Source organism: Callithrix jacchus, chromosome 10 (assembly GCF_049354715.1).
Source record: "Callithrix jacchus isolate 240 chromosome 10, calJac240_pri, whole genome shotgun sequence".
In the NCBI taxonomy this organism is placed as follows: Eukaryota; Metazoa; Chordata; class Mammalia; order Primates; family Cebidae; genus Callithrix; species Callithrix jacchus.
Window position 1 is genome coordinate 112,843,996 of NC_133511.1, and position 27,002 is coordinate 112,870,997.

Genomic DNA, 27,002 nt, shown 5'->3' on the forward strand with positions numbered 1-27,002 from the left:
TGGTTTTCCCATGTTGATCTTGAACTCCTGACTTCAAGTGATCTGCCTGCCTCAGCTTCCCAAAGTGTTGGGATTACAGGAGTGAGCCACCATGCCTGGCCCTTGGTGTTTTTCATACTGTGGGTTATGATCCATTAGTCACTCATGAGCATATCAGGATACACAGTAGGTGAGGATACAAATTTTGTGAAACTTTTCTTTTGGTTATATATGTGTATGTAGGTCAAAATGTCTTTCTTACTGTCGTTGAAAACCACAGGTTTAGAGAGCTGGGAGGACAGGTCCAAATTGCCCCAAATGCCTCATATTAATCATAGTAGAGCAAAAATGGGGGGGGGGGAAGAACCACACACTTCAGTATCTACCAACAACAGTACCACAGAGAAATTCACATTGTTAATTAAAGTATATAATGTAAATATGGTATTGAAAGTATAAAAATTAAAGGCTTATGAAAAACTTAAGAAGGGTCAAAAGGCTATACAAGCAAGTAGTATACAGATTGTTTCCTTAAAAGATAAATTTTAATATATAGAATAAAATCCAAGATGATTTTATTATTTTTCACTTTCCCAAAACTTGTGAGCATGAATGCTTCTGAATCTGATGAATAACGTTTATATTTTGGTCCAAATACATTATTAGACTAACTTGTATGATCAAGTCCAGCTTGATTATCATAAATCATAGACGTTAACAATTTACTTTGAGAATCTGTTGCTAATATAGATGATGGATATCCAATTTTTTCTTAGCTAAAAAATTACTCAACTTTAGCTCAGAACCAGATTCAAAATATCTTCTTTAAATGGCTGGTCATCATTTTAGGCTTAATCTAGGCAAATTATTTAATACTTTATTGAAGATCATACAAAACCTCCAAAATAAATAATGAAGAGTATGCAAAATCATTAGTCTCTGTGTGCAATACAGAAAATACATGTCAGTTCTGGACCAAAATAATTGCATTAAAATACAAAAGGTGATAGGAAGAATTAAAAGATTTGCCGGGACTGTTTTTGGTGGTCAGCTACAACAAGCCAACAACCCTCAGCTATTTTGGAAAGTGAAGGTGGGTCTTAATTTGCAGATAAAGAATGTCTTCGGTAGTTTAAAAAAATATAAACTCTAAAAAAGCTTGTGAATCATATACAAAAGCAGCTATTTGAGACCAAGGTTGAACACCAGAAATTGTGTTAGCACCACCAGCAAGTACAGGGTCCTCTGACTCTTCCGCCCTATCTTGTGCAGAATGCAGACTTGAATGCTGTACACATGATTTACAGTTATAAAAATCGGCGTTGAGTACAGGGTTCCTGTAGGGTAGTCTTAAGCCCTAAGAGGCACCAAGCGGTTACAAAGGCTAGGTAACATTTCGGATCACAAGGTCCGACGATATAATAAATCTCGTGTCGCCTTATCAACTTTTTGCTGGTAGTCTTCCAATTTGTCAAGTATTTTCTGGGACAGCTATAAGAGAAAAGAAGGAAAACATTACAGAACAGCTTGACAATGGAAAAAGATTGAAGTTATTAATCACTTTAACTTCATCAAGTAGATTCCATCTAATAAAGATGTTAGCCTGTTAGCCACTCTGCTTCATAAAATCACCACTCAGTATAGGCGTCTCCTGTGACTCTACTGATAAAACTAAGCCTCTCTGTTACATACAACATTTCGATCTCATTTTCTTTTTTCTTTTTTTTTTGGAGACAGAGTTTCGCTCTTGTTACCCAGGCTGGAGTGCAATGGCACGATCTCGGCTCACCGCAACCTCCGCCTCCTGGGTTCAGGCAATTCTCCTGCCTCAGCCTCCCGAGTAGCTGGGATTACAGGCACGCACCACTGTGCCCAGCTAATTTTTTGTAATTTTTTAGTAGAGATGGGGTTTCACCATGTTGACCAGGATGGTCTCGATCTGTTGACCTCGTGATCCACCCGCCTCGGCTTCCCTAAGTGCTGGGATTATAGGCTTGAGCCACCGCGCCCGGCCTTCAATCTCATTTTCTAAGAATGGAAATCATACCAGTATTTCTAATAAAAGGATCACTAACTCTTCTCAGAACCAGAGATGCTGCATATGATTTTTTTTTTTTTTTTTTGAGACTGAGTTTCGCTCTTGTTACCCAGGCTGGAGTGCAATGGCACGATCTCAGCTCACCGCAACCTCCGCCTCCTGGGTCCAGGCAATTCTCCTGCCTCAGCCTCCTGAGTAGCTGGGATTACAGGCAGGCACCACCATGCCCAGCTAATTTTTGTATTTTTAGTAGAGACGGGGTTTCACCATGTTGACCAGGATGGTCTCGATCTCTTGACCTCGTGATCCACCCGCCTCGGCCTCCCAAAGTGCTGGGATTACAGGCTTGAGCCACCGCGCCCGGCTGCATATGATTTAACTAGTTATTAGCTGCCAAGTGAAATATAGAACTAATATTTATTTTATTTTAGAGGCAAAGTTTCACTCTTCTTAACCAGGCTGGAATACAATGTTGTGTTTTCAGCTTACCGAACCCTCCACCTCCCAGGTTCAAGCAATTCTCCTACCTCAGCCTCCTGAGTAGCTGGGATTACAGGCATATGCCACCACGTCCAGCAAATTTTGTATTTTTAGCAGAGATGGGGTGTCTTCATATTGGTCAGACTGGTCTCCAACTCCTGACCTCAGGCCACCTGCCTCAGCCTCCCAAAGTGCTGGGATTACAGGCGTGGGCCACTGTGCCCAGCCTAGAACTCATATTTTAAGATAGGCTCAGGAATCACTCTATCTCACGGGTAAACAAGCCATCACTATAATTATTCTGAGCAAAGGAAACACTATTGCTTTTTATTTTAAGGCAAGCAGAAAGGAATATATGACTCCTGAGAAATGTTGCTGTATTTTTTTTTTTGAGACAGTCTTGTTCTGCCACCCAGGCTGGAGTGTAGGAGTGCAATCTCGGCTCACTGCAACCTCTGCTTTCTGGGTTCAAGCGATTTTCCTGCATCAGCCTCCCAGGTAGCTGGGATTACAGGTGCCCACTACTATGCCTGGCTAATTTTGAATATTTGGTAGATATGGTGTTTTACCATGTTGGTTGGCCAAGCTGGTCTCGAACTCCTTACCTCAGGTGATCCACCTGCCTCAGCCTCCCAAATTGCTGAGATTACAGGCGTGAGCTACTGCACCCGACCTATCACACTGTATTTCAAGTACCTGTTTACCCTGTAGGGTCTGCCCTACCAACTAAATGCGTTAAAGGATGGACTGACTGCATGCCATTTGTCTCTGCATAATTAACATTTACATAGTTTCTCATTGCGTTTTCTTGACCATGTTACTTAGATCCTTTGCCTTATCTATAAAGGGACTGGGTAGCTTAAGGGCCAAAAATGGGCTTTTGTCCTTCCTTTCTAATCCCTGAGAACTGAAGATCAAGCTGCAAGGTGTAACTGCTAGCGCGGGGGCTTACAGAAGACATCTCATGAAAGGGCTGACTTACTGCGATGTTGTGACTGTTGGCACTGTTCTCTCCCAGAGCGTGGAGAAGCTGATCAATAGAGGAGTATGGAAGCCACACCAATGGGGCTGTTGCGGACAGTGGAAACTAAAAGGAAAATGTTTATTTGAAAACAGTCTGAAAGTGTACCATTTCTTCTGGGTAGCTGTTTTCATAGGACTCTGTAAAATAAAATGCCCCCTTTTTGTTGAGACAGTCTTGCTCTCTCTGTCGCCCAGGTTGAGTGCTATGGCACGATCTTGGCTCACTGCAACCTCCACCTTCTGGGCTCAAGCGATTCTCATGCTTTAGCCTCCTGAGGAGCTGGAATACAGATATGCACCACCATACCCGGCTAATTTTTTTAATTTTAATTTTTAGTAGAGATAGGCTTTCACCATGTTGGCCAGGCTGGTCTTGAACTCCCAGACTCAAGTGATCCACCCACCTTGGCCTCCCAAAGTAAGCCACTGTGACAGGCCAAATAAGATGCTTTTATTTCACAACAAGAAACTGTGTGTGTGTGCAGGCGCATGTACACAATGGAAACCCCCCTTTCTCCAATTGGGAAACTTGTCATTTTCTTGGTTAAACTAAATATATTTAAATTTTTTTGGTTTTTTTTTTTTTTGGTCTTTTTGATTTTTCCTTTTGTCGAGAATGGGGTCTCACTATATTGCCCGGGCAGGTCTTAAACTCCTGGGCTCAAGCTATCCTCCCACCTCTGCGTCCCTAAGAGCTGGGATTACAGGCATGAGCCACAGCGCCCGGCTATATTTAAAAATTCATGTCATCTTTCTCTTTTTTTTTTTTGAGACAGGGTCTCACTCTGTCATCCAGGCTGGAGTGTAGTGATAAGATCATAGCTCACTGTACCCTCAACTCCAGGGCTCATGTGATCCTTCCACCTCTGCTTCCCACACAGCTGGGACTACAGACATGCACCACTATGCCCAGTTAAGATTTTTCTGTTTTTTTTTTTTTGTAGAGATAGGTTCTCATTATGTTGCCAAAGCTGGTCTTGAACCCTGGGTTTAAACCAACCTCCCATCTTGACCTCCCAAAGTGCTACTGCACCTGGCTGATTTCATGATGGTTGAGGAACCTGGTTCTGTAGTTAACTACACCTGTTTAGACCTGGCTCTTCTATTATATTTACCATCTTTGTGAGCCTGTTCTTTCAGGGGCTAAAAAAAATTAAATTAAAACATTCCTTCATAAGGCTGCTATAAGGATTAAGTAAGAAAATGCTGGCCGGGCATGGTAGCTCACGCCTGTAATCCCAGCACTTTGGGAAGCCAAGGTGGGCAGATCACGAGGTCAGGAGTTCCAGACCAGGCTGGTCAACATGGTGAAACCTCGTCTCTATTAAAAATACAAAAATTAGCCAGGTGTGGAGGCGCAATCCCAGCTACTTAGGAGGCTGAGGCAGAAGAATTGCTTGAACCCAGGAAGTGGAGATTGCAGTGAGCTGAGATCATGCCATTCCACCCCAGCCTGGGTGACAGAGCGAGACTCCATCTCAAAAAAAAAAAAAAAAAAAAAAAGGTGGACAGATTTCCTTAAATATCTTGAACCAATAAATCTCGTGGCCTTTCCCAAGGGGAAAAAAAAAAAAAAAAAAGCTTGTAGAGACTTAACACCGTCCCACCACACACATAATACCATTTTGTTTACCTCTCTCCATTGAATGCTAACTAATGCCACAATATTTTGATAGAGAAAGATGAAACTCCTATTTTATAAATGGGAGCCTAGAGATTCCTAGTGTCAAGATTTAGTTGTATAACTATAGCGAGTAAAGGTTCAATACACTAACATATAGTTCAATTTGCTCTCAGATTCTCACCTTACATAGCATGATAATAAAAAGAAATGCTGGCCGGGCGCGGTGGCTCAAGCCTGTAATCCCAGCACTTTGGGAGGCCGAGGTGGGTGGATCACGAGGTCAAGAGATGGAGACCATCCTGGTCAACATGGTGAAACCCCGTCTCTACTAAAAATTAAAAAAAAATTAGCCAGGCATGGTGGCGCATGCCTGTAATCCCAGCTACTCAGGAGGCTGAGGCAGGAGAATTGCCTGAACCCAGGAGACAGAGGTTGCGGTAAGCCGAGATCGCACCATTGCACTCCAGCCTGGGTAACAAGAGTGAAACTCCGTCTCAAAAAAAACCAAAAAAGAAATGCTTAGGTCAGGAGTGGTGGCTCACGCCTGTAATCCCAGCACTTTGGAAGGCTGAGGTGGGTGGGTCACGAGGTCAAGAGATCGAGACCATCCTGGTCAACATGGTGAAACCCCGTCTCTACTAAAAATACAAAAATTAGCTGGGCATGGTGGTGCATGCCTGTAGTCCCAGATACTCGGGAGGCTGAGGCAGGAGAATTGCCTGATCCCAGGAGGCAGAAGTTGTGGTGAGCCGAGATCGTGCCATTGCACTCCAGTCTGGGTAACAACAGTGAAACTCCGTCTCAAAAAAAAAAAAATAATAATAAAAAAATAAAAATTAGCCGGGTGTGGTGACGGGCACCTGTAATCCCAGCTACTTGGGAGGCTGAGGCAGGAGAATTGCTTGAGGCCAGAAGGCAGAGGTTGCAGTGAGGCAAGATCGTGCCACTGCACTCTAGCCTGGGTGACAGAGCAAGATTCTGTCTCAAATAAAATAAAATAAAATATAAAATAAAGCTGGGTGTGGTGGCAAGTGCTTGCAATCGTAGCTACTCAGGAGGCTGAGACAAGAGAATTGCTTGAACCTAGGAGGCGGAGGTTGTAGTGAGTGGAGGCTGCACCACTGCACTCCAGCCCGGGCGAAAGAACAAGACTGTCAAAAAAAAACCAAAAAACAAAAAACCCCACAAAAACAACAACAACAAAAAAATATGCCTATACAGATGTTCCTCAACTTATGGTGGGCTTGTTTTCCAATAAAACTATCATCAGTTGAAAATATCGTAAGTTGAAAATGCATATAATACACCTAACCTAATGAACATTATGGGTTAGCCTAGCCTACTTAAGCATGCTCAGGACACTTACCATTAACCTCTAAGTGGGCAAAATCATCTAACAGAAAGCCTATTTTATAACACACTGTTGAATATCTCATTAGTTTATTGAATACTGTACTGTAAGTGAAAATCTGAATGGTTGTACGAATATTTTAAAGTATGGTTTCTCATAAATGTTTATCACTTTCAAACCATCGTAAAGTTGAAAAATCATAAGTCAAACCATTGTAAATTGGGGATCGTTTGCATATGCCTACCTCAATTCCAAAGTATTGATGTCCTTTTCCCAATACAGCATCCACATATTCTGACACCAAATCCACAGCTTCTTCTAAAAGGTCATAGTTCAAGTACAAACGAAGCAATTCAGCAGCATCAACTTTCTGCGAAAAGTCAGTGATTAAGAATATGTATCTATTTCCCTCTTACTTGGGTATTGACCAAAAGAAAGTTGAGTGGTTGATTCCCTAACGTTTGTATTTCTCAAAATAATTAAACCAGTGCCTTGGCTTACTCATCTATATCTTAGTATAACAGCTGATAACAAGTTTGGGGAGTTAGGAAAAAAAAAAAAAGTTGAATTCCCAAGAGCCATTACCTTTAGGTACTTTGGGAGGCTCTATTTGTTGTTAAATAGCCTTATTCCCCTCTTTTGTGACCTAAGACGATTTTAACTTTTCTCCAGTTCAGTTTCCACAGTTATAAAGTCAATAAATTTTTCCTGAATAACAAAGTGACAATATAGTCACATAATAAGAACTACACAAATGACAAATGCAAAAGAAGTTCAAAGAATCAACAACTTCAAATCTGAAGTCTCTATTTGGAAGAGCTCTTTAATTAAGTATGCTTTCTATATTCTGATTTGATCACAATCTTACCTTTATCATCTTAGCTGCCTTCCCTACTTATTTATTTTTTTGAGACAGAGTCTTGCTCTGTTGCCTAGGCTGGAGTGCAGTGGTGCAATCTCGGATCACTGTAATCTCTACCTCCTGGGTTCAAGCGTTCTTTTGCCTCCGCCTCCCGAGTAGCTGGGGTTACAGGCATGTGCCATCACATTTAGCTAATTTTTGTATTTTTAGTGGAGATAGGGTTTCACCATGTTGGCCAGGCTGGTCTTGAAATCCTGACCTCAGGTGATCTGCCTGCCTTGGCTGGCTTCCCGAAGTGCTGGGTTTATAGGCTTGAGCCACTGTGCCCGGCCTCCTACTTTCTTTTTCTTTTTTTGAGACAGTGTCTCGCCCTGTTACCGAGGCTGGAGTGCAATGGCACGATCTTGGCTTATTGCAACCTCTGCCCACTGGGTTCAAGCGATTCTCCTGCCTCAGCCTCGAGAGTAGCTAGGATTACAGGCGCCCACCACTGTGCCCGGCTAATTCTTGTATTTTTACTAGAGACGGGGTTTCATCATGTTGGCCAGGTTGGTTTTGAACTCCTGACCTCAGGTGATCCACCCGCCATGGCATCCCAAAGTGCTGGGATTACAGGTATGAGCCACTGTGCCCGGCCGTTTTTGATTTTTAATAGGTGAAACAGTGGGAGTGGAGAAGGAACCAATCTGAAACTAGCTATGCTCAATTCATTGTAAATACCACGGCACTCAGACTATCCATACTGTTATATTATTTGAAAAGTACTCCACCCACTCCTGAGAATTTTAGAGTTATGAATAGTAAATCCTGTGTATAAACTCACTGTTCAGTGAATATAATAGTAGTCATTAACCTAATTACTGACATATGAAACTTCAAATCTAAACACACAGTACTACTGTGGAAATGAAATTGGATTGTCCTTACAGTTTTAGCTATGAAGAAAAGCTTTCCAAAGTCTATAAGTCAACATGTTCCCATAAGTTATCACTTCATCTTTTTCTTTATGTATTTTTAAATATAAACAGAGATGGGGTCTCCCTATGTTGCCCAAGCTGGTCTTGAACTCCTGGGCTTAAGCCATCCTCCCCTGCTGGCCTCCCAAAGTATGGGAATGACAGGTGTGAGCCACTGCAATCAGTCCATCTTTTTCCTTTCTTTTTCTTGAGACAGTTTCACTCTTGCCGCCTAGGCTGGAGTGCAATGACACAATCTTGGCTCACTGCAACCTCCACCTCATGGATTCAAGTGATTCTCCTGCCTCAGCCTCCTGAGTAGCTGGGATTACAGGCATGTGCCACCACACCCAGCTGATTTTATTTTTTTTTGAGACAGAGTCTTGCTTTGTCGCCAGGTGCCAGGCACAATCTCAGCTCACTGCAACCTCTGCCTCCCGGGTTCAAGTAATTTTCCTGCCTTAGCCTCCCGAGTAGCTGGGACTACAGGTATGAGCCACCATTCCCAGCTAATTTTTGTATTTTAGTAGAGACAGGGTTTCACCATGTTGGCTGGGATGGTCTCCATCTCTTGACCTCATGATCCGCCTGTCTCGGCCTCCTAAAGTGTTGGGATTACAAGCGTGAGCCATTGCGCCCAGCCTGATTTTGTATTCTTAGTAGAGACTGGGTTTCTGTGTTGGTCAGGCTGGTCTCGAACTCCCGACCTCAGGTTATCCGCCCACCTCAGCCTCCCAAAGTGCTGGGATTACAGGTGTGAGATGCCTCGCACCTGGCCTCTTTTTAATCGTCTCATGAAGTTATCTAGAATGATAAAGAGTAAAGGTTATGATCCACTTACCTTGTAGCTGTTTATAAGCCAATTAGGCAGAGGCACTCCATGAGATAAGAGCTTGTTGATTACACAGTGGTGATACAAGTTATTCTGGACTTTGTACCTTTCTAGGTAAGTTGATAATAGTCGCCATGCTTCATCTGTAGCACTTGAAAAACAAAAAATGACTAATGGGGTTCACAATCTTAAGAGCTATTTAGAATACCATTCAAAGCATGTATTTACAAGAAAACATTTTTTTGAGACAGGGTCTTGCTCTGTCATCCAGGCTGGAGTGCAGTGGTGTGATCTCAGCTCACTGCAGCCTCACCTCCAGATTCTCCCATTTCAGCTTCCTGAGTAGCTGGGAATACAGGCATGGGCTACCATGCCCGGCTAATTTTGTTTAAATTTTGTAGAGACAAGGACTTACTATGTTGCCTGAGCTGGTACTGAACTTCTGAGCTAAAGTGATCCTCCTCACAAAGTGTTGGGATTACAGGCAGGAGTCACCATGCCTGGTCTTACAAGGAAAACTTTAGAAATTCACAACTGAATCAATAATATAGCTAAATGGGAACAAATATTATTTGGGCTAATGTGACTTAGGGGGATAGTACTAGAAAGTAGGTAACTTGGGTTCATATATTCCTCTCCCACTGACTACGTATTTGTTTGGCTATGAATATATATAATTCATTTAACTGCTTTCTTTCTGTATTTCTAAAACAAGAAACTGGTTGAGAACACTGGATCTGAAACCTGATCAAGCATTAGAATCACATGGACGTTCTAACTCAGAAGACTAGGGTGATGTCTCAATCTGTATTTTAATGTTATTCTGATGTGCTGCTTTAGAGGTTGAAAACTAATGTCAGCAAACTTCCAAATTCTAAAATGCTACTGTGCTAAAGTGCTAAGCTGTATAATACAAAGTGCAAAAGCAGTCAGAAAGGGAAGTTTACTGAGGGTCTGGGATGTTAGAGAAGGTTTCTGAAGAAGCTGAAGTACATTTACATCGATAGTAAGTGGATGCACTGGGGAAGTTTATGAACAGAGGAAATCTGAAGGAGGTATCGGGCCGGGCGCGGTGGCTCACGCCTGTAATCCCAGCACTTTGGGAGGCTGAGGTGGATGGATTACGAGGTCAGGAGTTCAAGACAGGTCTGACCAATATGGTGAAACCCTGTCTCTACTAAAAATACAAAAATGAGCCGGGCATGGTGTCACGAACCTGTAGTCCCAGCTACTCAGGAGGCTGAGGCAGGCGAATCGCTTGAGCCTGGGAGACAGAGGTTGCAGTGAGCAGAGATTGTGCCACTGCCCTCCAGCCTGGGCATCAGAGTGAGACTCCGTCTCAAAAAACAAAACAAAACAAAGTATTATGGATGATGGGTGACAGACTGCTGAACAGCAGCTGGAGACAAGCTGTCAGAGGACACTGTGATGAAATCATGCAAGACTGCTCAATGGAAGAAATGGGAGAAATGGAAGTAACACTCTGAAACCAAGTAAATATAGATCTTTGCCTGTAAGAGTACCTTTTCCTGATGATATGATACAATAAGTCTTTGAGGAGGGGAATACAGAGGAGATATTTCACAGGCAAAGACATCCTGGTTTGGACAATAAATGACATGATGTCGCCCTAATTATAAACTTCCCAGCCCCTACCTACAAAAACTTAGCCAAAAAGAAAGAAAAAAGTGAAATGATCTATGTAGGATAATTTAATCAGAAAAAGACAGCTACAGCTTTGAAAAAGGCAAAACCACCTAGGATTGGAGGAACACCAGGGCTGTACCTAGACTCCTTAGTGGTGATGACAGATGAGAGCTGATTGGCTGCTAGCCAGGCCCAGGCTTCTGCTTGTGCTGCCTCTCCTCCAAATTGCAACTTGATGCATCTGGAATGAAAACGGTTCCACACTTGAAAACTAAACGCTGAAATGTACCACCTTATTTTGCTACTAAAATTAAAGAGTTAAGAGGACAACTTCATCTCTATTGCTGAATTCACTACTGGAGGATTGGCTCTTCTCTTCCTCAAGTCACGCAACTGAATACCTACAAGGACATGAGTACGCATTAAGAGACAATTTACTTCCAAGAGAAAATTAATGATAAAAAATGCTTTTCTTTCTTTTTTTTAAACTAAGATGGAGTCTCACACCTGTAATCCCAGCACTTTGGGAGGCAGAGTCAGGCAGATCACCTGAGGTTGGGAGTTTGAGACTGGCCTGACCAACATGGAGAAACCCCGTCTCTACTAAAAATAGAAAATTAGCTGAGTATCATGGTGCTTGCTTGTAATCTCAGCTACTCGGGAGGCTGAGGCAGGAGAATCGCTTGAACCCAGGAGGTGGAGGTTGCAGTAAGCCAAGATTGTGCCACTGCACTCCAGCCTGGGCAACAGAGTGAGACTCCGTCTCAAAAAAAAAAAAAAAAGAATGTTTAGAGAGACCAACAGATGTCCTACAGGACCAAAGAGAACATATGTCTTGTTTGGAATGAGCACCGTCATTTAACTCAGGTTATCCGCTCTTCTGAGTTCTCAAACTACAAATCAAGATTTTTTCTTTAAAGTAAAATCATAAACAACTAAAATTTTTTAAAAATCATTTCACGGATTTAAACAAAAATACTTCTTCAAACCACAAATGATAAACAGGCTACTTGGCTTATGATGACTGCTTCACGCCAAGCAAGAGGATAATATATTTGCATTAGAAAGGAGTATGAAAAGATAATTTTATACATACTTGAAGGCAAGCCCTTCAAAGACTGGTGTTAAGGGAAGCTTAAAAGTCTGACAAAGTGATATGGCAGTGTCGAAGAGGCCTGCCTGAACCAAGAGAGTGACCATCTCCTCTGCTGATGCACTTCCTGTGAAAATGGAAAAAGGTTATTTAGTGTAGCCAAGGTATACACAAATAAAACCAAAGATTTTGCTTGGTTGATGAGTATCTCTGAGTAACAACCCACGCTTACTGCCTGGACCTAAAATGTGCTATTGGTACTGACAGGTTAGAGGCTTTAACTCTGAATTCCTACCGGCAACTGCAACTGCTGATGGATCATGCTGAGCTAAAGTGAGGCGGATGCGAGCCAAGGAACACTCTTTCTCCAGATCTTCCAGTTCCAGAATTTCAATGTGTCGATTTGCTATATACATCAAAGAAAAGTAGTTTCAATTCCCAAAGAACAAATAATTATCCATTAGATTAACTCAACCTGTCAATTTCCACTGAACATTAAGTAACATTCAATCTAATTTCTAAATGCATGAAGGAAGGAGAAAACGGAACTAAATAAATGCTAACTTAAACAAATTAGGCAATAGCCCAAGTCAAATCAAAGTATTTTTAACAACTGCAGTTGAGGAGGTGCTTACAAGGTACTACATGTAATTTTGTTTAACTCTTTTAACGTTTTTTTCCCCCTTGGAAACAGAGCCTTACTCGGTCACCCAGGCTGGAGTGCAGTGGCACGATCTCGGCTCACTGGAACCTCTGCCTCCTGGGTTCATGCAATTCTCCTGCCTTAGCCTCCCGAGTAGCTGGGATTATAGGCAGCACCAACATGCCCAGCTAATTTTTGTATTTTTAGTAGACACGAGGTTTCACCATGTTGGCTAGCCTGGTCTTGAACTCCTGACCTCAGGTGATCCACCCATCTTGGCCTCCCAAAGGGCTGGAATTACAGGCATGAGCCACTGTGCCCGGCCTAAAAAAATTTTTTTTGTCTAAGCTGGAGTGCAATGGAGCAATCTTGGCTCACTGCAACCTTCGCCTCCTGAGTTCAAGTGATTCTCCTGCCTCAGCCTCCCGAGTAGCTGGGATTACAGGTGCACGCCATCACGCCTGGCTAGTTTTGTATTTTTAGTAGAGATGGGGTTTCTCCATGTTGGTCAGGCTGCTCTTGAGCTCCTGACTTTGGGTGAATCGCCCACCTCGGCCTCCCAAAGTGCTGGGATTACAGGTGTGAGCCACTGTGCCCGGCTAATTTTTGTACTTTTAGTAGGGATGGGGTTTCACCATATTGGCCAGGGTGGTCTCAAACTCCTGACCTCAAATGATCCGCCTGCCTTGGCCTCCCAAAGTGCTGGGTTTACACCCATGAACCACTGTGCCCAGCCAACTTTTGTATTTTTTTTTTTGAGACGGATTCTCACTTTGTCATCCCAAGCTGGAGTGCAGTGGCACAATCTCGGCTCACTCCAAGCTCCACCTCCCAGGTTCAAGTGATTCTCCCATCTCAGGCTCCCGAGTAGCTAGGATTATAGGTACACGGTACCACACCCATCTAATTTTTTGTATTTTAAAAATAGAGATGGGGTTTCACCATGTTGGCCAGATGGTCTTGATCTCCTGACCTCATGATCCGCCCACCTTGGCTTCCCAAAGTGCTGGGATTATAGGCATGAGCCACTATTCTCGGCTTAACTACATATTTCTATCATAACTATCAATAACATTATATTCCTGTCTAGTAAAGATCAGTGTGAGACTCTTGACTCACTGGGGGCAGCTGTGCATTCTCCATCATGATTCCTCTTAGGTGATGCTCCAGGGCGATCATACTGATAAAACAAAACAAGCAATTTAACTCTGAAAATCAGTATTTTATTTTGATATCATTAACTGTGATTCAGAGCTTTTTTCAACCAGCAGAGTTCTTACGAGACAAAGAAAGTTCTTTGCCAAGTTGCAAACTTAACTATAACACATTACCGAGTCCAAGGACAGGGATTTTTATCTCCATGTAAATCAACGCATTTTCCTTGGTTCCAGAGTTATATATAACAGAAGCAACTGCGTGTATCTGACCCATCAGTATGATAGGCAAACTCAAAGTGCGTGTCCTTTAAAACAACGACTGTAGACTGCATTAACAAACACAATAGAAATAAAAGCAGCTACCATTTACTTAGCACATTTTGTGGGCCAAGCACTGTTACCGTTCTAAGCAATTGACTTGAATTATCTCATTATTACCCAAACAATCCTATAAAGTAGATATTATCCATATTTTATGCCAGAGAGTAACTGCAAAACAAGATTAAGTAACTTGTCTGAATTGGGTCAGGTCTGTCTAACTCCAACACTATTCTGGAATATTTCTTCCTACAATAATTCTGAACTTGAGAACTAAAGAGGTAGTAATATAAAACAATTGAATTGTTATAAACATAGATTTTTTTCCCACAAATATCTCAGTAGAAATTATAAATCAAATGAAGCAAAAATGATGTAATAGTTTTGAAAGGACCAAAACAAGTAGATTTAATGACCCCAAAATTCCAGGATGAAAAGTTTTCATACCACTGCACCAGATGCTGGCTGCACAATCCACGCATATTCTGGACGAATAAGCCGTAAACAGTTGAGAGCAGCCAGATAACAGTTGCCTTGTTTTTCAAGTCCCCGGAGAGTTCGAACTTCTCTGCCAAGACGCATTCCATACTCAAACATCACTGTGCCAGCTATGAGGCGGTAATATATTAGACAATAGAACTTCCAAAATTTGTTTCTCTCTCTTTCTCTTTTTTTTGAGCTGGAGTCTCACTCTGTTGCCCAGGCTGGAGTGCAATGGTGTGATCTCAGCTCACAGCAACCTCCGCCTCCCAGGTTCAAGGGATTCTCCTGCCTCAGTCTCCTGAGTAGCTGGGATTACAGGCATACAACTACAACGCTCGGCTAATTTTTGTGTTTTTAGTGGAGATGGGTTTTCACCATGTTGGCAAGGTTGGTCTCAAATGCCTGACCTTGTGATCCACCCGCCTCGGCCTCCCAAAGTGCTGGGATTACCACACTGGCCTTCCAAAATTTGTTTCTCTAGAGATATGCAGAGAATGCTATCCGTAATCAAACGTTAAAATTTAAAACCAAATTGGGCTTAACGTAACCCCTCCCCTCCCCTCAAAAAAATCACATGGTGAGGATGTGGAGAAACTGGAACTCTTGTGCACTGTTGCTGGGAACGTAAAATGGTGCAGCAGCTATGGAAAACAGTATGGCAGTTTCTCAAAAAATTAAAAGGAAAATTATCATATAATTCAGTAGTTCCATTTTTTGGTATACACCCCAAAGAATTAAAAAAAAAGGGTCTTAAAGAGGTATTTCTATACCCCTGTTCATAGCATCATTTTCCATAGCCAAAAGGTAGAAGCAATCCAAGTGTTCACTGATGGATGAATAAAATCTGACATTTAAATATAACAGAAAGTCATTTAGTTATCTTTGAGATTATCTTTTTTTTCCTGAGATGGAGTTTTGTTCTTGTTGCCCAGCTAAAGTGCAATGGTGCAGTCTCTGCTCACTGCAACCTCTGCTTCAAATGATTCTCCTGGCTCAGGCCCCCAAGCTGGGATTATAGGCGACTGCCACCACACCTGACTAATCTTTTAAGATAACTTTAAGGAAGAAAATTCTGGGGCATGCCACTACAAGAATGATCCTTGAAGACAGTATGCTAAGTGAAATAAGCCAGTCACAAAAAGATACATGCTATATGATTCAAGTAGCCAAATTCATAAAGATGGGAGGTAAAATGGTGGTTCTCAGGGGCTGGGGTCTGGGAGAAACAGGGCGTAGTCACTTAATGCTTTTTTCTGAGATGAAAAGTGTTCTGGAGATTGGTTGCAAAATATTGTGAATGCACTTAACACTCCTGAACTGTACACTTAAAAATGATTAAGATGATATATTGTATGTTATGTGTATTTTACCACAATTAAGACAAACAAAAATGTTATTTTTGATATTTAGACACTACATTACCATAACAAGTACAGAATACTAGCTTATAGAACCAGTCACCTATACCTGCTTAGGACTGTGAGACCAAGAGATGTTTGGATACTCTGCTTAAGAACATAATTTCAGGCCGGGCGCAGTGGCTCAAGCCTGTAATCCCAGCACTTTGGGAGGCCGAGGCGGGTGGATCACGAGGTCAAGAGATCGAGACCATCCTGGTCAACATGGTGAAACCCTGTCTCTACTTAAAATACAAAAAATTAGCTGGGCGTGGTGGTGCGTGCTTGTAATCCCAGCTACTCAGGAGGCTGAGGCAGGAGAATTGCCTGAACCCAGGAGGCGGAGGTGGTGAGCCGAGATCGTGCCATTGCACTCCAGCCTGGATAACAAGAGCAACACTCCGTCTCAAAAAACAAAACAAAACAAAACAAAAAAACATAATTTCACCGGGCACGGTGGCTTGTGCCTGTAGTCCCAGCTACACAGGAGGCTGTGGTGGGAGGATCACTTGAGCCCAGGATTTCTGGGCTGTAGTGCGTTATGCCAATGTCTGCACTAAGTTCGGCATCAATATGATGAACTCCCAGGAGTGGGGGACCACCAGGTTGCCTAAGGAGGAAACTGGCCCAGGTCGGAAATCGAGCAGGTCAAAACTCCTGTGCTGATCAGTACTGGGATGGTGCCTGTGAACAGCCCCTGCACTCCAGCTTGGGCAACATGGTGAGAACTCATCTCTAAAACAAAAAAACAAACCACCACCACCACCACCACCACCACCACCACCAACAAAACACATAAATTCTTGGTTGGGCACGGTGGCTCACGCCTGTAATCCCAGCACTTTGGTAGGCTGAGACAGGTGGGTCACCTGGCATCAGGAGTTTGAGACCAGCTGACCAACATGGCAAAATCCCATCTCTACTAAAAATACAAAAAAAAAAAACTTAGCTGGGTGTGGTGGTGCATGCCTGCAGTCCCAGCTACTTGGGAGTCTGAGGAAGGAGAATTACTTGAAACTGGGAGGCAGAGGTTGCAGTGAGCTCAGATTGTGCCAAAATACACTCCAGCCCAGGCAACAGAGTGAGACTCTGTCTCAAAAACAAACAAACAAACAAAATGAATGAAGAAAAAAAGAATTCACCAGGATATCATTTGGTAACTTCTAACTGTAGATTTTTTTTTGAGACAGGGTCTTGCTCTGTCACCCATGCTGGAGTACAGCAGCATGATCTTGGCTCACTGCAACCTCCACTTCCCAGGATCAAGCAGTTCTCTTGTCTCAGCCTTACAAGTAGCTAGGATTACAGGCATGTGCCACCACGCCTGGCTAATTTTTGTATTTTCAGTAGAGAGGGAGTTTCACCATGTTGCCCAGGCTGGTCTTGATCTCCTGACATTAAGTGATCCACCCACCTCAGCCTCCCAAAGTGCTAAGATTACAGGTGTGAACCACTGTGCCCTGCCCTAAATGTAAACTGTAGTCCCCTCTTTAAGGATTTTGCATTTAATTGAAGGGATGTGGAACAATCTTGATTTTTTTTTTGAGACGGGAGTTTCGCTCTTGTTACCCAGGTTGGAGTGCAATGGTGCGATCTCGGCTCACCGCAACCTCCGCCTCCTGGGTTCAAGCAATTCTCCTGCCTCAGCCTCCTGAGTAGCTGGGATTACAGGCATGCGCCACCATGCCCAGCTAATTTTTTGTATTTTTAGTAGAGACGGGGTTTCACCTTGTTGACCAGGATGGTTTCGATCTCTTGACCTCGTGATCGACCCGCCTCAGCCTCCCAAAGTGCTGGGATTACAGGCTTGAGCCACCGCGCCTGGTCTTTTTTTTTTTGAGACAGAGTTTTGCTCTTGTTACCCAGGCTGGAGTGCAATGGTGCAATCTCTGCTCACCGCAATCTCCGCTTCTGGGTTCAGGCAATTCTCCTGCCTCAGCCTCCCGAGTAGCCAGGATTACAGGCACGCGCCACCATGCCCAGCTAATTTTTTGTATTTTTAGTACAGAGGAGGTTTCACCACATTGACCAGGATGGTCTCGATCTTTTGACCTCGTAATCCACCCGCCTCGGCCTCCCAAAGTGCTGGGATTACAGGGGATGTGGAACAATCTAACCATAGCTAACAAGGAATATTACCTACTATATTCATGATCTAAGCACATTTAAGCAGTCAGAATTTTGCGCTAAGAACTGAAATGAGGAAAGAGACAAGGTCAATGGTAAAATAGCACAAGAACTCCAAACTAGTCATAAAAATTCATGCTGTCTCTAGTGAAAAAGCTAATTTCTTTTTTTTTTCTTTTGAAACAGAGTTTTGCTCTTTCACCCAGGCTAGAGTGAAGTGGTGCAACCTTGTTTCACTGCAACCTGCGCCCCCTGGGTTGAAGCAATTTTCCTGGCTCAGCCTCCTGAGTACCTGGGATTATAGGCACCTGCCACCATGTCCAGCTAAGTTTTGTATTTTTAGTAGAGATGGGGTTTCGCCATGTTGGTCGGCTAGTCTTGAACTCCTGACCTCAGGTGTCCACCTGCCTCGGCCTTTCAAAGTGCTAGGATTAAAGGCATAAGCCACCACGTGTGGCACTCATTTCCTTTATAATTGGATAGAAGATAGACATAGAATGTCGCTTCAATGGCAATGCCTTGAGAAAGTTCTAGAATGGAAGCAAGGGCATATCTTCAAGGTAATCTTCAAAAGGTTTAAGCTAATCTTGTACTTAAACACATATTAAAAATGACCTAAGTCTAACTTACAATATTTTGGTAAAACACGATTAATAAGGTTGTCTCCAAGATACCGTTTGGTTACATTGCTCACCCTTGCGGTAATTGTGGCGATAGATGTGAAAGGCATACAGAAGTTCATAGTAATTGTGAGTCATAAGGTCTACGGCTCTAGCACGTGATTCAATTATTCCCACAACCTAGGGAAGGGGAAGCAATCAGATAACTAAGTCAGTAGCAATCATGGCAGCCACCAGTTATTGAAAGCCATCAGCAGATAACTAAAATTACCTCATTATGCAGATTTACATAAGGAAACTCTACAAGATCCTGTAGCTGTGAGCGTTCACAAAGAACTACCACCAGCTGCCGTAAACAATCTAATTGCCTAGAAGGAAAAAAAAGGATATGAGGGCAAACTGTCTTAGTAGGTTAAACAGAATTGGTATTTGCCCTCTCTAAAAAAGACCATGAGATTACCTGCTGGAATCAGAAATCTGGGTTAAGGCTTCATATGCTTGGCTATTGTGACCCAAATCCAAATGATGTTTGAAAATGCATGTCCTTAGAGTAGCCTAAGTATCAAATGTAGATCAAATATCAAAAAGAGCAATAGAAATGAACATACCACACCCACAACAAACCTTGAAGAAAACAACCAAATTATCGTCAATTCTTACCTGACTTTTCCAGTCATCACCTGCTTCAGTTATGGCTGATGTAGCTAACTGAATAACCAGTTCAGGCAAACCAACGACATCTAGTAGTCGTAAAACCTAACAAGAAACAGAAGAAATTTCTGTTAAAACTAATATGGTAATGCACTTCAAACTAAATTATGGTTTAAAATTATTTAGAAAGGTAAGTAGGCCAGCATGGTGGCTCACACCTGTAATCCCAGTACTTTGGGAGGCTGGGGCAGCAGGATTGCTCAAGGCCAGTCTGGGCAACATAGTAACACCCCCATCTCCACAAACATTTTTTTTTTTTTTTTTTTGAGACGGAGTTTTGCTCTTATTACCCAGGCTGGAGTGCAATGGCGCGATCTCAGCTCACCGCAACCTCCACCCCCTGGGTTCAGGCAATTCTCCTGCCTCAGCCTCCTGAGTAGCTGAGATTATAGGCACACGCCACCGTGCCCAGCTAATTTTTAGTAATTTTTAGTAGAGACGGGGTTTCACCATGTTGACCAGGATGGTCTCGATCTGCCGACCTCGTGATCCACCCGCCTCGGCCTCCCAAAGTGCTGGGATTACAGGCTTGAGCCACTGCACCCGGCACTCCACAAACATTTTTTAAGAAAATTAGCTGCACTGGCCGGGCACGGTGGCTCACGCCTGTAATCCCAGCACTTTGGGTGGCCGAGGCGGGAGGATCATGAGGTCAAGAGATCGAGACCATCCTGGTCAACAAGGTGAAACCCTGTCTCTACTAAAAATACAAAAATTAGCTGGGCATGGTGGTACACGCCTGTAATCCCAGCTATTCGGGAGGCTGAGGCAGGAGAATTGCTTGAACTCAAAAGGCAGAGGTTGCAGTGAGCCGAGATTGTGCCATTGCACTCCAGTCTGGGTAACACCAGCGAAACTCCATCTCAAAAAAAAAAAAAAAAAAAAAAAAATTAGCTGCACTTGGTGGCATACACCTGTAGTTGGAGCGACTTGGGAGGCTAAGGTGGGAGGATTGCTTGAACCCAGGAGTTCAAGGTTGCAGTGAGTTTTAATCCTGTCACTGCAATTTAACCTGGGTAATACAGCAAGACCCTGTCTCTTAAAAAATAAGTAAAAAGATTAAAAAAAAAAGATAACAAGGTAGATAAAGTTTAAATCAAAGGCGCTGACAAGATGGACGGGATTATTTGGTTAATATTTAAGATTTTCCTTTAGATCATTCTGTTATATTCCATCTTGTAAAAACTTTCTACTTGTTTCCCCAGATATTACCATTGAATAATAGCTCTCTAACTATAGATAAATTGTGATTGCTAGTGTTAGGTAGGAACAGAGATGGTTGAAATTAAGAGATAATTCTAACATGTTCTCTATAGAACTTTTACAGGAACGACTATTAATAAACAATAGAGGAATTAAACACAGGGCTTTTCATTGTCCTTTCCTTTTGACAGTGTTACGAAGGAATAAAATGGCCCCCATAGTCATTAATACTTTATGTACTAATATGTGCATGCATTCAATTCAAGTTGAGGGGGTGTAAGGAAATGCTCTCTGAATGCTGAAGGCCTATCACCAGCCAGGCATGGCGTCACACTTTGCAGTTAATATATTCACTCCCCAAGCAATCTGATGAGGATTTTACAGATGAAGACTCTGAGGTGCAGAGTAACTTGCCCAAGGTCACACAGTTGGGAGACCTAAGATTCAAACCTTAGTATCCAGACTCCAGAGCTTACCACTCTATGGTTCCCAAGATAATCTCATAACAAGCTGAATATTTCCTACTCTATTCTCTTGATCTCTTTGTTTTAGTCAGAGAACTTATCACTTAAATTTACTTGTCTAGCTTCTTTCCTTACCTGAATGTAAGCAGCATGGGGGCAGGGAACTATTTTTTCTTTTTTGTCTCACTCTGTTGCCCAGGCTGGAGTGCAGTGGCACAATCACAGCTCATTGCAGCCTCAACCTCCCAGGCTCAAGTGACCCTCCTGCCTCAGCATCCTAAATAGCTGAAACTACAGATGCATGTCACCAGACACAGCTATTTTTTTCTATTTTTTGTAGAGATGAGGTCTCACTATATTGCCCAGGCAGGCCTCCTGGGCTCAAGTGATACTCCTGCTTCAGCCTCCCAAAGTGTTAGGTTTATAGGTGTGAGCCACCGGTATCCAGCCTGAATTGTCCTTTCAAAATTCAGAGCTCTATCCTCAGTGCCCAGTATACAGTAGTCTCTCCATAAATACTTGCTGAGGCTAGGTATGGTGGCTCACACCTGTCATCCTGACCAACATAGTGAGACCCCATCTCTATTTATTTATTTTTATTTATTTTTTTTGAGACGGAGTTTCGCTCTTATTACCCAGGCTGGAGTGCAATGGCACGATCTCGGCTCACTGCAACCTCCGCCTCGTGGGTTCAAGCAATTCTCCTGCCTCAGCCTCCCGAGTAGCTGGGACTACAGGCGCGCACCACCATGCCCAGCTAATTTTTGTATTTTTAGTAGAGACGGGGTTTCACCATGTTGACCAGGATGGTCTCGATCTCTTGACCTCGTGATCCACCCACCTCGGCCTCCCAAAGTGCTGGGATGATAGGCGTGAGCCACCACACCCGGCCTAACCCCATCTCTATTTAAAAAAATTGTTGAACATAAGAATAAATATAATTTCACTACTAACTGTTCAGGTCACAAATGAATGTAAAGAACAGTAAATAACACCATCGTTTTATAAAAACCCTAAAGAGAATTTGCTAAATGATTGACATAATCCTTTTTTTTTTTGAGACAGGGTCTCACTCTGTCAATCAGGCTTGAGTGCAATGGTGCGATCTTGGCTCACTGTAACCTCCACCTCCTAGGTTCAAGTGATTCTCCTGCTTCAGCCTCCGGAGTAGCTGGGATTACAGGCATATGCCACCATGCCTGGGTAATTTGTGTGTTTTTAGGGGTCTCGCCATGGTGGTCAGATTGGTCTTGAGCCCCTGACCTCAGGTGATCCACCTGCCTCAGCCTCCCAAAGTGCTGGGAATACAGGCATGAGCCACCGTGCCCAGCCTGACAAACATTTTTGGTTGTCCACCCTATCAACGTCTGCACATGCCCCTAAATGTGCACATTTCCCTATCTTATACACATGCGATTTTCTAATATATATGTATGATACACCCAAAATATAAGTTTATAAAGGATGAAGCTAAAATAAAAAGTTTATTAACTTTATTTTTTGAGAAAGGGTCCTGCTCTGTTGCCCAGGCTAGAATGCAGTGGTGTGATCATAGCTCAGTGTAGCCTCAACCTCCTGGGCTCAAGTGATTCTTCCATCTCAGCGACCTGAGTAGCTGGGACCACAGTCATACAGCACATGCCCAGCTAATTTTTTACTTTTTTGTTAAGACGGGGTCTTCCTGTGTTGTCTGGGTTAATCTCAAATTCCTAGGCTCCAGTGATCTTCCTGCCTTAGCCTCTCAAAGTGTTGGGATTATAGGTGTGAGCGACCGCACCCATTATAATGGACCTGGAGAATTCCTATCTTCTAATGACATAGCCACCGCAATAAAATATATTACTCACATGTTTGTGGTGCCATTGGTATAAACAAACCTACTGTGCTGCCAATTGTATAAAAAATATAGCATGCCTGGGCGTGGTGGCTCATGCCTGTAATCCCAGCACTTTGGGAGGCTGAGGAGGGCGAATCACTTGAGGTGAGGGGTTCAAGACCAGTCTGGCCAACATAGTGAAACCCCGTCTCTACTAAAAATACAAAAATTAGTTGGGTATGATGGAGTACACCTGTCATCTCAACTTCTTGGGAGGCTGAGGCAGAAGAATTGCTTGAACCTGGGAGGTGGAGGTTGTAGTTAGCCAAGATCATGCCACTGCACTCCAGCCTGGGCAATAGACCCCATCTCAAAAAAAAAAAAAAGGTATAGCATATACATTTACATAAAGTACATAATACTTTTTTTTTTTTGAGATAGGGTTTCACTCTCTCTGTCACCCAGGCTGGAGTGCAGTGGTGTGATCTTGGCTCACTGCAATCTCTGCCTCCTGGGTTCAAGCAATTCTCCCACCTCAACCTCCCTAGTAGCTGAAACTATAGGCACACGCCACCACACCCATTTTTGCAATTTTTGGTAGAGATGGGAGTTTCACCATGATGGTCAGGTTGGTCTTGAATTTTTGACCTCAAGTGATTTGCCTGCTTCGGTCTCCCAAAGTGCCGGGGTTGTAGGTGTGAGCCACTGTGCCCAGCCACCATTTTTTTTTTTTAATAGAAAAAGACATAAAGAAAAAACTGCCTGGGGGCAATGGCTCACACCTGTAATCCCAGCACTTTGGGAGAAGTGCAGAGTTCAGGAGTTCAGGCGGGCATGGTGGCTCATGCCTGTAATCCAAGCACTTTGGAGGCCAAGGCAGGGGGATCACCTGAGGTTGGGAGTTCAAGACCAGCCTGACCAATATGGTGAAACTCTGTCTTTAAAAAAAAAAAAAATTAAAAATAAAAAAACAAAAAACAGAGTTCAGGAGTTCAAGACCGTTTGGGTAATATGGCTAGACTCCATCTCTACAAAAAAAAAAGTTAGATATAGTGGTGTGCACCTGTGGTCCCAGCAACTTGGGATGTTGAGGTGGGAGGATTGCTTGGGCCCAAGACATTGAAGCTGCAGCGAGCTGTTTGTACCACAACACTCCAGCCTGGGTGTCAGAATGAGACTGTCAAAAAACAAAACAAAACAAAACAACAACAACAAAAAACCCCAAACTAAGGAAAACAACTTTGGTACAGCTGTGTAATGTGCTTGTGTTTTAAGGTAAGTGTTATTCAAGAGCCAAAAAGTTAAGACTAGTCTAGGCAACACAGTGAGACGGTGTCTCAAAATAAATATAAATAAATAAAACCCCCCAACAACTAAATTTAGTGTAGCCTAAGTGTACAGTGTTCACACAGTACAGGAATGTCCCAGGCCTCCGCATTCACTTACCACTCACTCAGTGACTCACTCAGAGCAACTTCCAGTCCTGCAAGCTTCATTCATGGTAAGTATGCCATGCAGGTGCGCCATTTTTTTATATATATATTTTTTGGAGACAGAGTCTTACTCTGTTGCCCAAGCTGGAGGGCAGCGGTGCAATCTTGGCTCACTGCAACCTCCGCTTCCCAGGTTCCCCGAGTAGCAGGGACTACAGGTGCATGCCTGGCTAACTTTTTGTATTTTAGTAGCGATGGGGTTTCATTGTGTTGCCCAGGCTGGTCTCAGAATCCACCCACCTTGGCCTCCCAAAGTTTTAGGATTACAGGCATCAGCCACCACACCAGGCCTTTTATCTTTTATACTGTGTTACTATTAACTTTCAACGTTTACATATACAAATAACATTGCATTATAAATTGCCTACAGTATCCAGTACAGTAACATGTTACACAATAGGCTGTGACATGCAGCCTAGGTGCGCACTCTATGATGTTCACACAATAATACTATCATCCAAAGACACAGTTCTCAGAACATTTCCCCACTGTTAAGTCATACATGACTGTATATGACTTGTAGAAACATGCTACTTGGAAGAAAATGATACATGTCTTTTGGAAGTATGTACATCTTTCTGGATATATTTAGAATTGGAATTACAATAGACAAAGACACAGTGCTTCTAACAGACTTATACTTTACCACAGTGACTGGAATGCTTAATACCTTGAAAATGTTTATGGTTTTATACTATCTTGAACCGACATTTCATGGTTCAAGGTACATTTTACTTATATTTTCTTTTTTTGAGACAGAGTTTCACTCTTGTTACCCAGACTGGAGTGCAATGACATGATCTCGGCTCACTGCAACCTCCGCCTTCTGGGTTCAAGCAATTCTCCTGCCTCAGCCTCCCGAGTAGCTGGGACTATAGGCAGGCACCACCATGCCCAGCTAATTTTTGTATTTTTAGTAGAGATGGGGTTTCACCTTGTTGACTAGGATGGTCTCGATCTCTTGACCTCATGATCCACCTGCCTCGGCCTCCCAAAGTGCTGGGATTATAGGCATGAGCCACCACGCCTGGCCACTTATATTTTCAAATAGCATTCCTGAAAAGTTCAATTGTTTTTGTCTGATTGTGATCCTCCCACCTTGGTCTCCCAAAGTGCTGGGATTAAATGTGTGAGCCACTGTCCCCAGACTCAGATGTTTTCACACAGGGTGGTGTTAAGAAAGCCCAAACCAAGACATAATGTACCTTGTCATAATACTGCAGCCTGGGGGTAGACACGATCTCCCCATCCTCTGAGCGAATCAAGCGATCCAAAAATTCCTCTTTGCCTACTTCAGATGCTGCCTGACAAAAACATTCCAGAGCCTGGAGAAATAAAATATAAAGTGACTTAAAACAACAGATCATTCCAATGCTAGGTGCTATAAATCAGGGAATACCAGAAGGAAAGCCAGAAAAGAAATAAAATTGCTTAACATGGTCTATTATATTCATAGTTTCTGACACATCTTTAATTCTATGTGATGCATTATTTAATATTTAAAAACATTTATTTCACATTTAACTTAAATGCTACCAATTAAAAAGTAAACCTTGGCCAGGTGCAATGGCTCACACCTATAATCCCAACACTTTGGGAGGCTGAGGCAGGTGGATTACTTGAGATCAGAAGTTCGAGATCAGCCTGGCCAACATGGTGAAATCTAGCCTTTATTAAAAATACAAAAATTAGAAGGGCCTGGTGGGGCATGCCTGTAATCCCAGTTACTCAGGAGGCTGAGGCAGTAGAATTGCTTGAGCCTGGTGGGCAGAGACTCCAGTGAGCCGAGATTGCGCCACCGCACTCCAGCCCTCCAGCCTGGGTAACAGAGCAAGACTGTCTCTCCCACTGCCCCACACCTGCAAAAAAAAAAAAAAAAAAAAAAGTAAACTTTAATAAGATGACTGATACGTACATACATAATAAGGCAACTGTAGCAATATGTGAACAATTGTAGAATTTGAGTGTTAGGTATGTACTGTTCACTATAAAAGTCTTTAAACTTTTTTGTTTGAAAATTTACATAATAATAGAGTATCAGGGAAAAAATTAAAAATGTAAACTACCATAATGAGAAAAAAGCAGCATAAGACAATAAAAAAATGTAATTAATAAATAAATTTGGGCTGGCTGCAGTGGCTCATGCCTGTAGTCCCAACACTTTGGGAGGCTGAGGCAGGCAGATCACTTGAGCCCAGGAATTTGTGACCAGACTGGGCAACATGGGAAAACCTCTCTCTACAAAAGAATTAAAAAATTAGCCAGGAATGGTGGCATGTGTCGATAATCCCAGCTACTTGAGAGGCTGACATGAGAGGACTGCTTGAGCCCAGGAGGTTGAGGCAGCAGTGAGTCATGATTATGCTGCTGCACTCCAGTCTGACAGAGTGATACCCTAAAAGAAAAAATAAAATAAGTAAATAAATTTGATTTATGAAAATGTTTCCTAGGCTGGGCACAGTGGCTCAAGCCTGTAATCCCAGCACTTTGGGAGGCTGAGGCGGGTGGATCACGAGGTCAAGAGATCGAGACCATCCTGGTCAATATGGTGAAACCCCGTCTCTACTAAAAATACAAAAATTAGCTGGGCATGGTGGCGCGTGCCTGTAATCCCAGCTACTCAGGAGGTTGAGGCAGGAGAATTGCCTGAACCCATGAGGTGGAGGTTGCAGTGAGCCGAGATCG

The 27,002-nt window shown here is 42.9% G+C and overlaps 1 protein-coding gene across 2 annotated transcripts in view; it reads right to left on the reverse strand.

Annotated features, from left to right (window-relative positions):
• Positions 1-393: 393 nt before the first annotated feature.
• The window catches only part of NUP160 (nucleoporin 160), a 64,401-nt gene continuing 37,792 nt past the window's right edge, over positions 394-27,002 (reverse strand). For both annotated transcript variants that reach the window (XM_002755248.7, XM_035262700.3), the window contains 14 exons: positions 25,523-25,642; positions 19,291-19,386; positions 19,091-19,185; positions 18,902-18,998; positions 18,705-18,810; positions 14,451-14,611; positions 13,648-13,708; positions 12,181-12,291; positions 11,889-12,012; positions 10,932-11,033; positions 9,155-9,296; positions 6,740-6,865; positions 3,480-3,584; positions 394-1,470 (listed from right to left, as the gene is read on the reverse strand). In XM_002755248.7, coding sequence (XP_002755294.4) covers positions 1,381-1,470; positions 3,480-3,584; positions 6,740-6,865; positions 9,155-9,296; positions 10,932-11,033; positions 11,889-12,012; positions 12,181-12,291; positions 13,648-13,708; positions 14,451-14,611; positions 18,705-18,810; positions 18,902-18,998; positions 19,091-19,185; positions 19,291-19,386; positions 25,523-25,642 — 1,536 coding nt within the window. In that variant the 3' untranslated portion in view covers positions 394-1,380. The remainder of the gene's footprint in view (positions 1,471-3,479; positions 3,585-6,739; positions 6,866-9,154; positions 9,297-10,931; positions 11,034-11,888; positions 12,013-12,180; positions 12,292-13,647; positions 13,709-14,450; positions 14,612-18,704; positions 18,811-18,901; positions 18,999-19,090; positions 19,186-19,290; positions 19,387-25,522; positions 25,643-27,002) is intronic.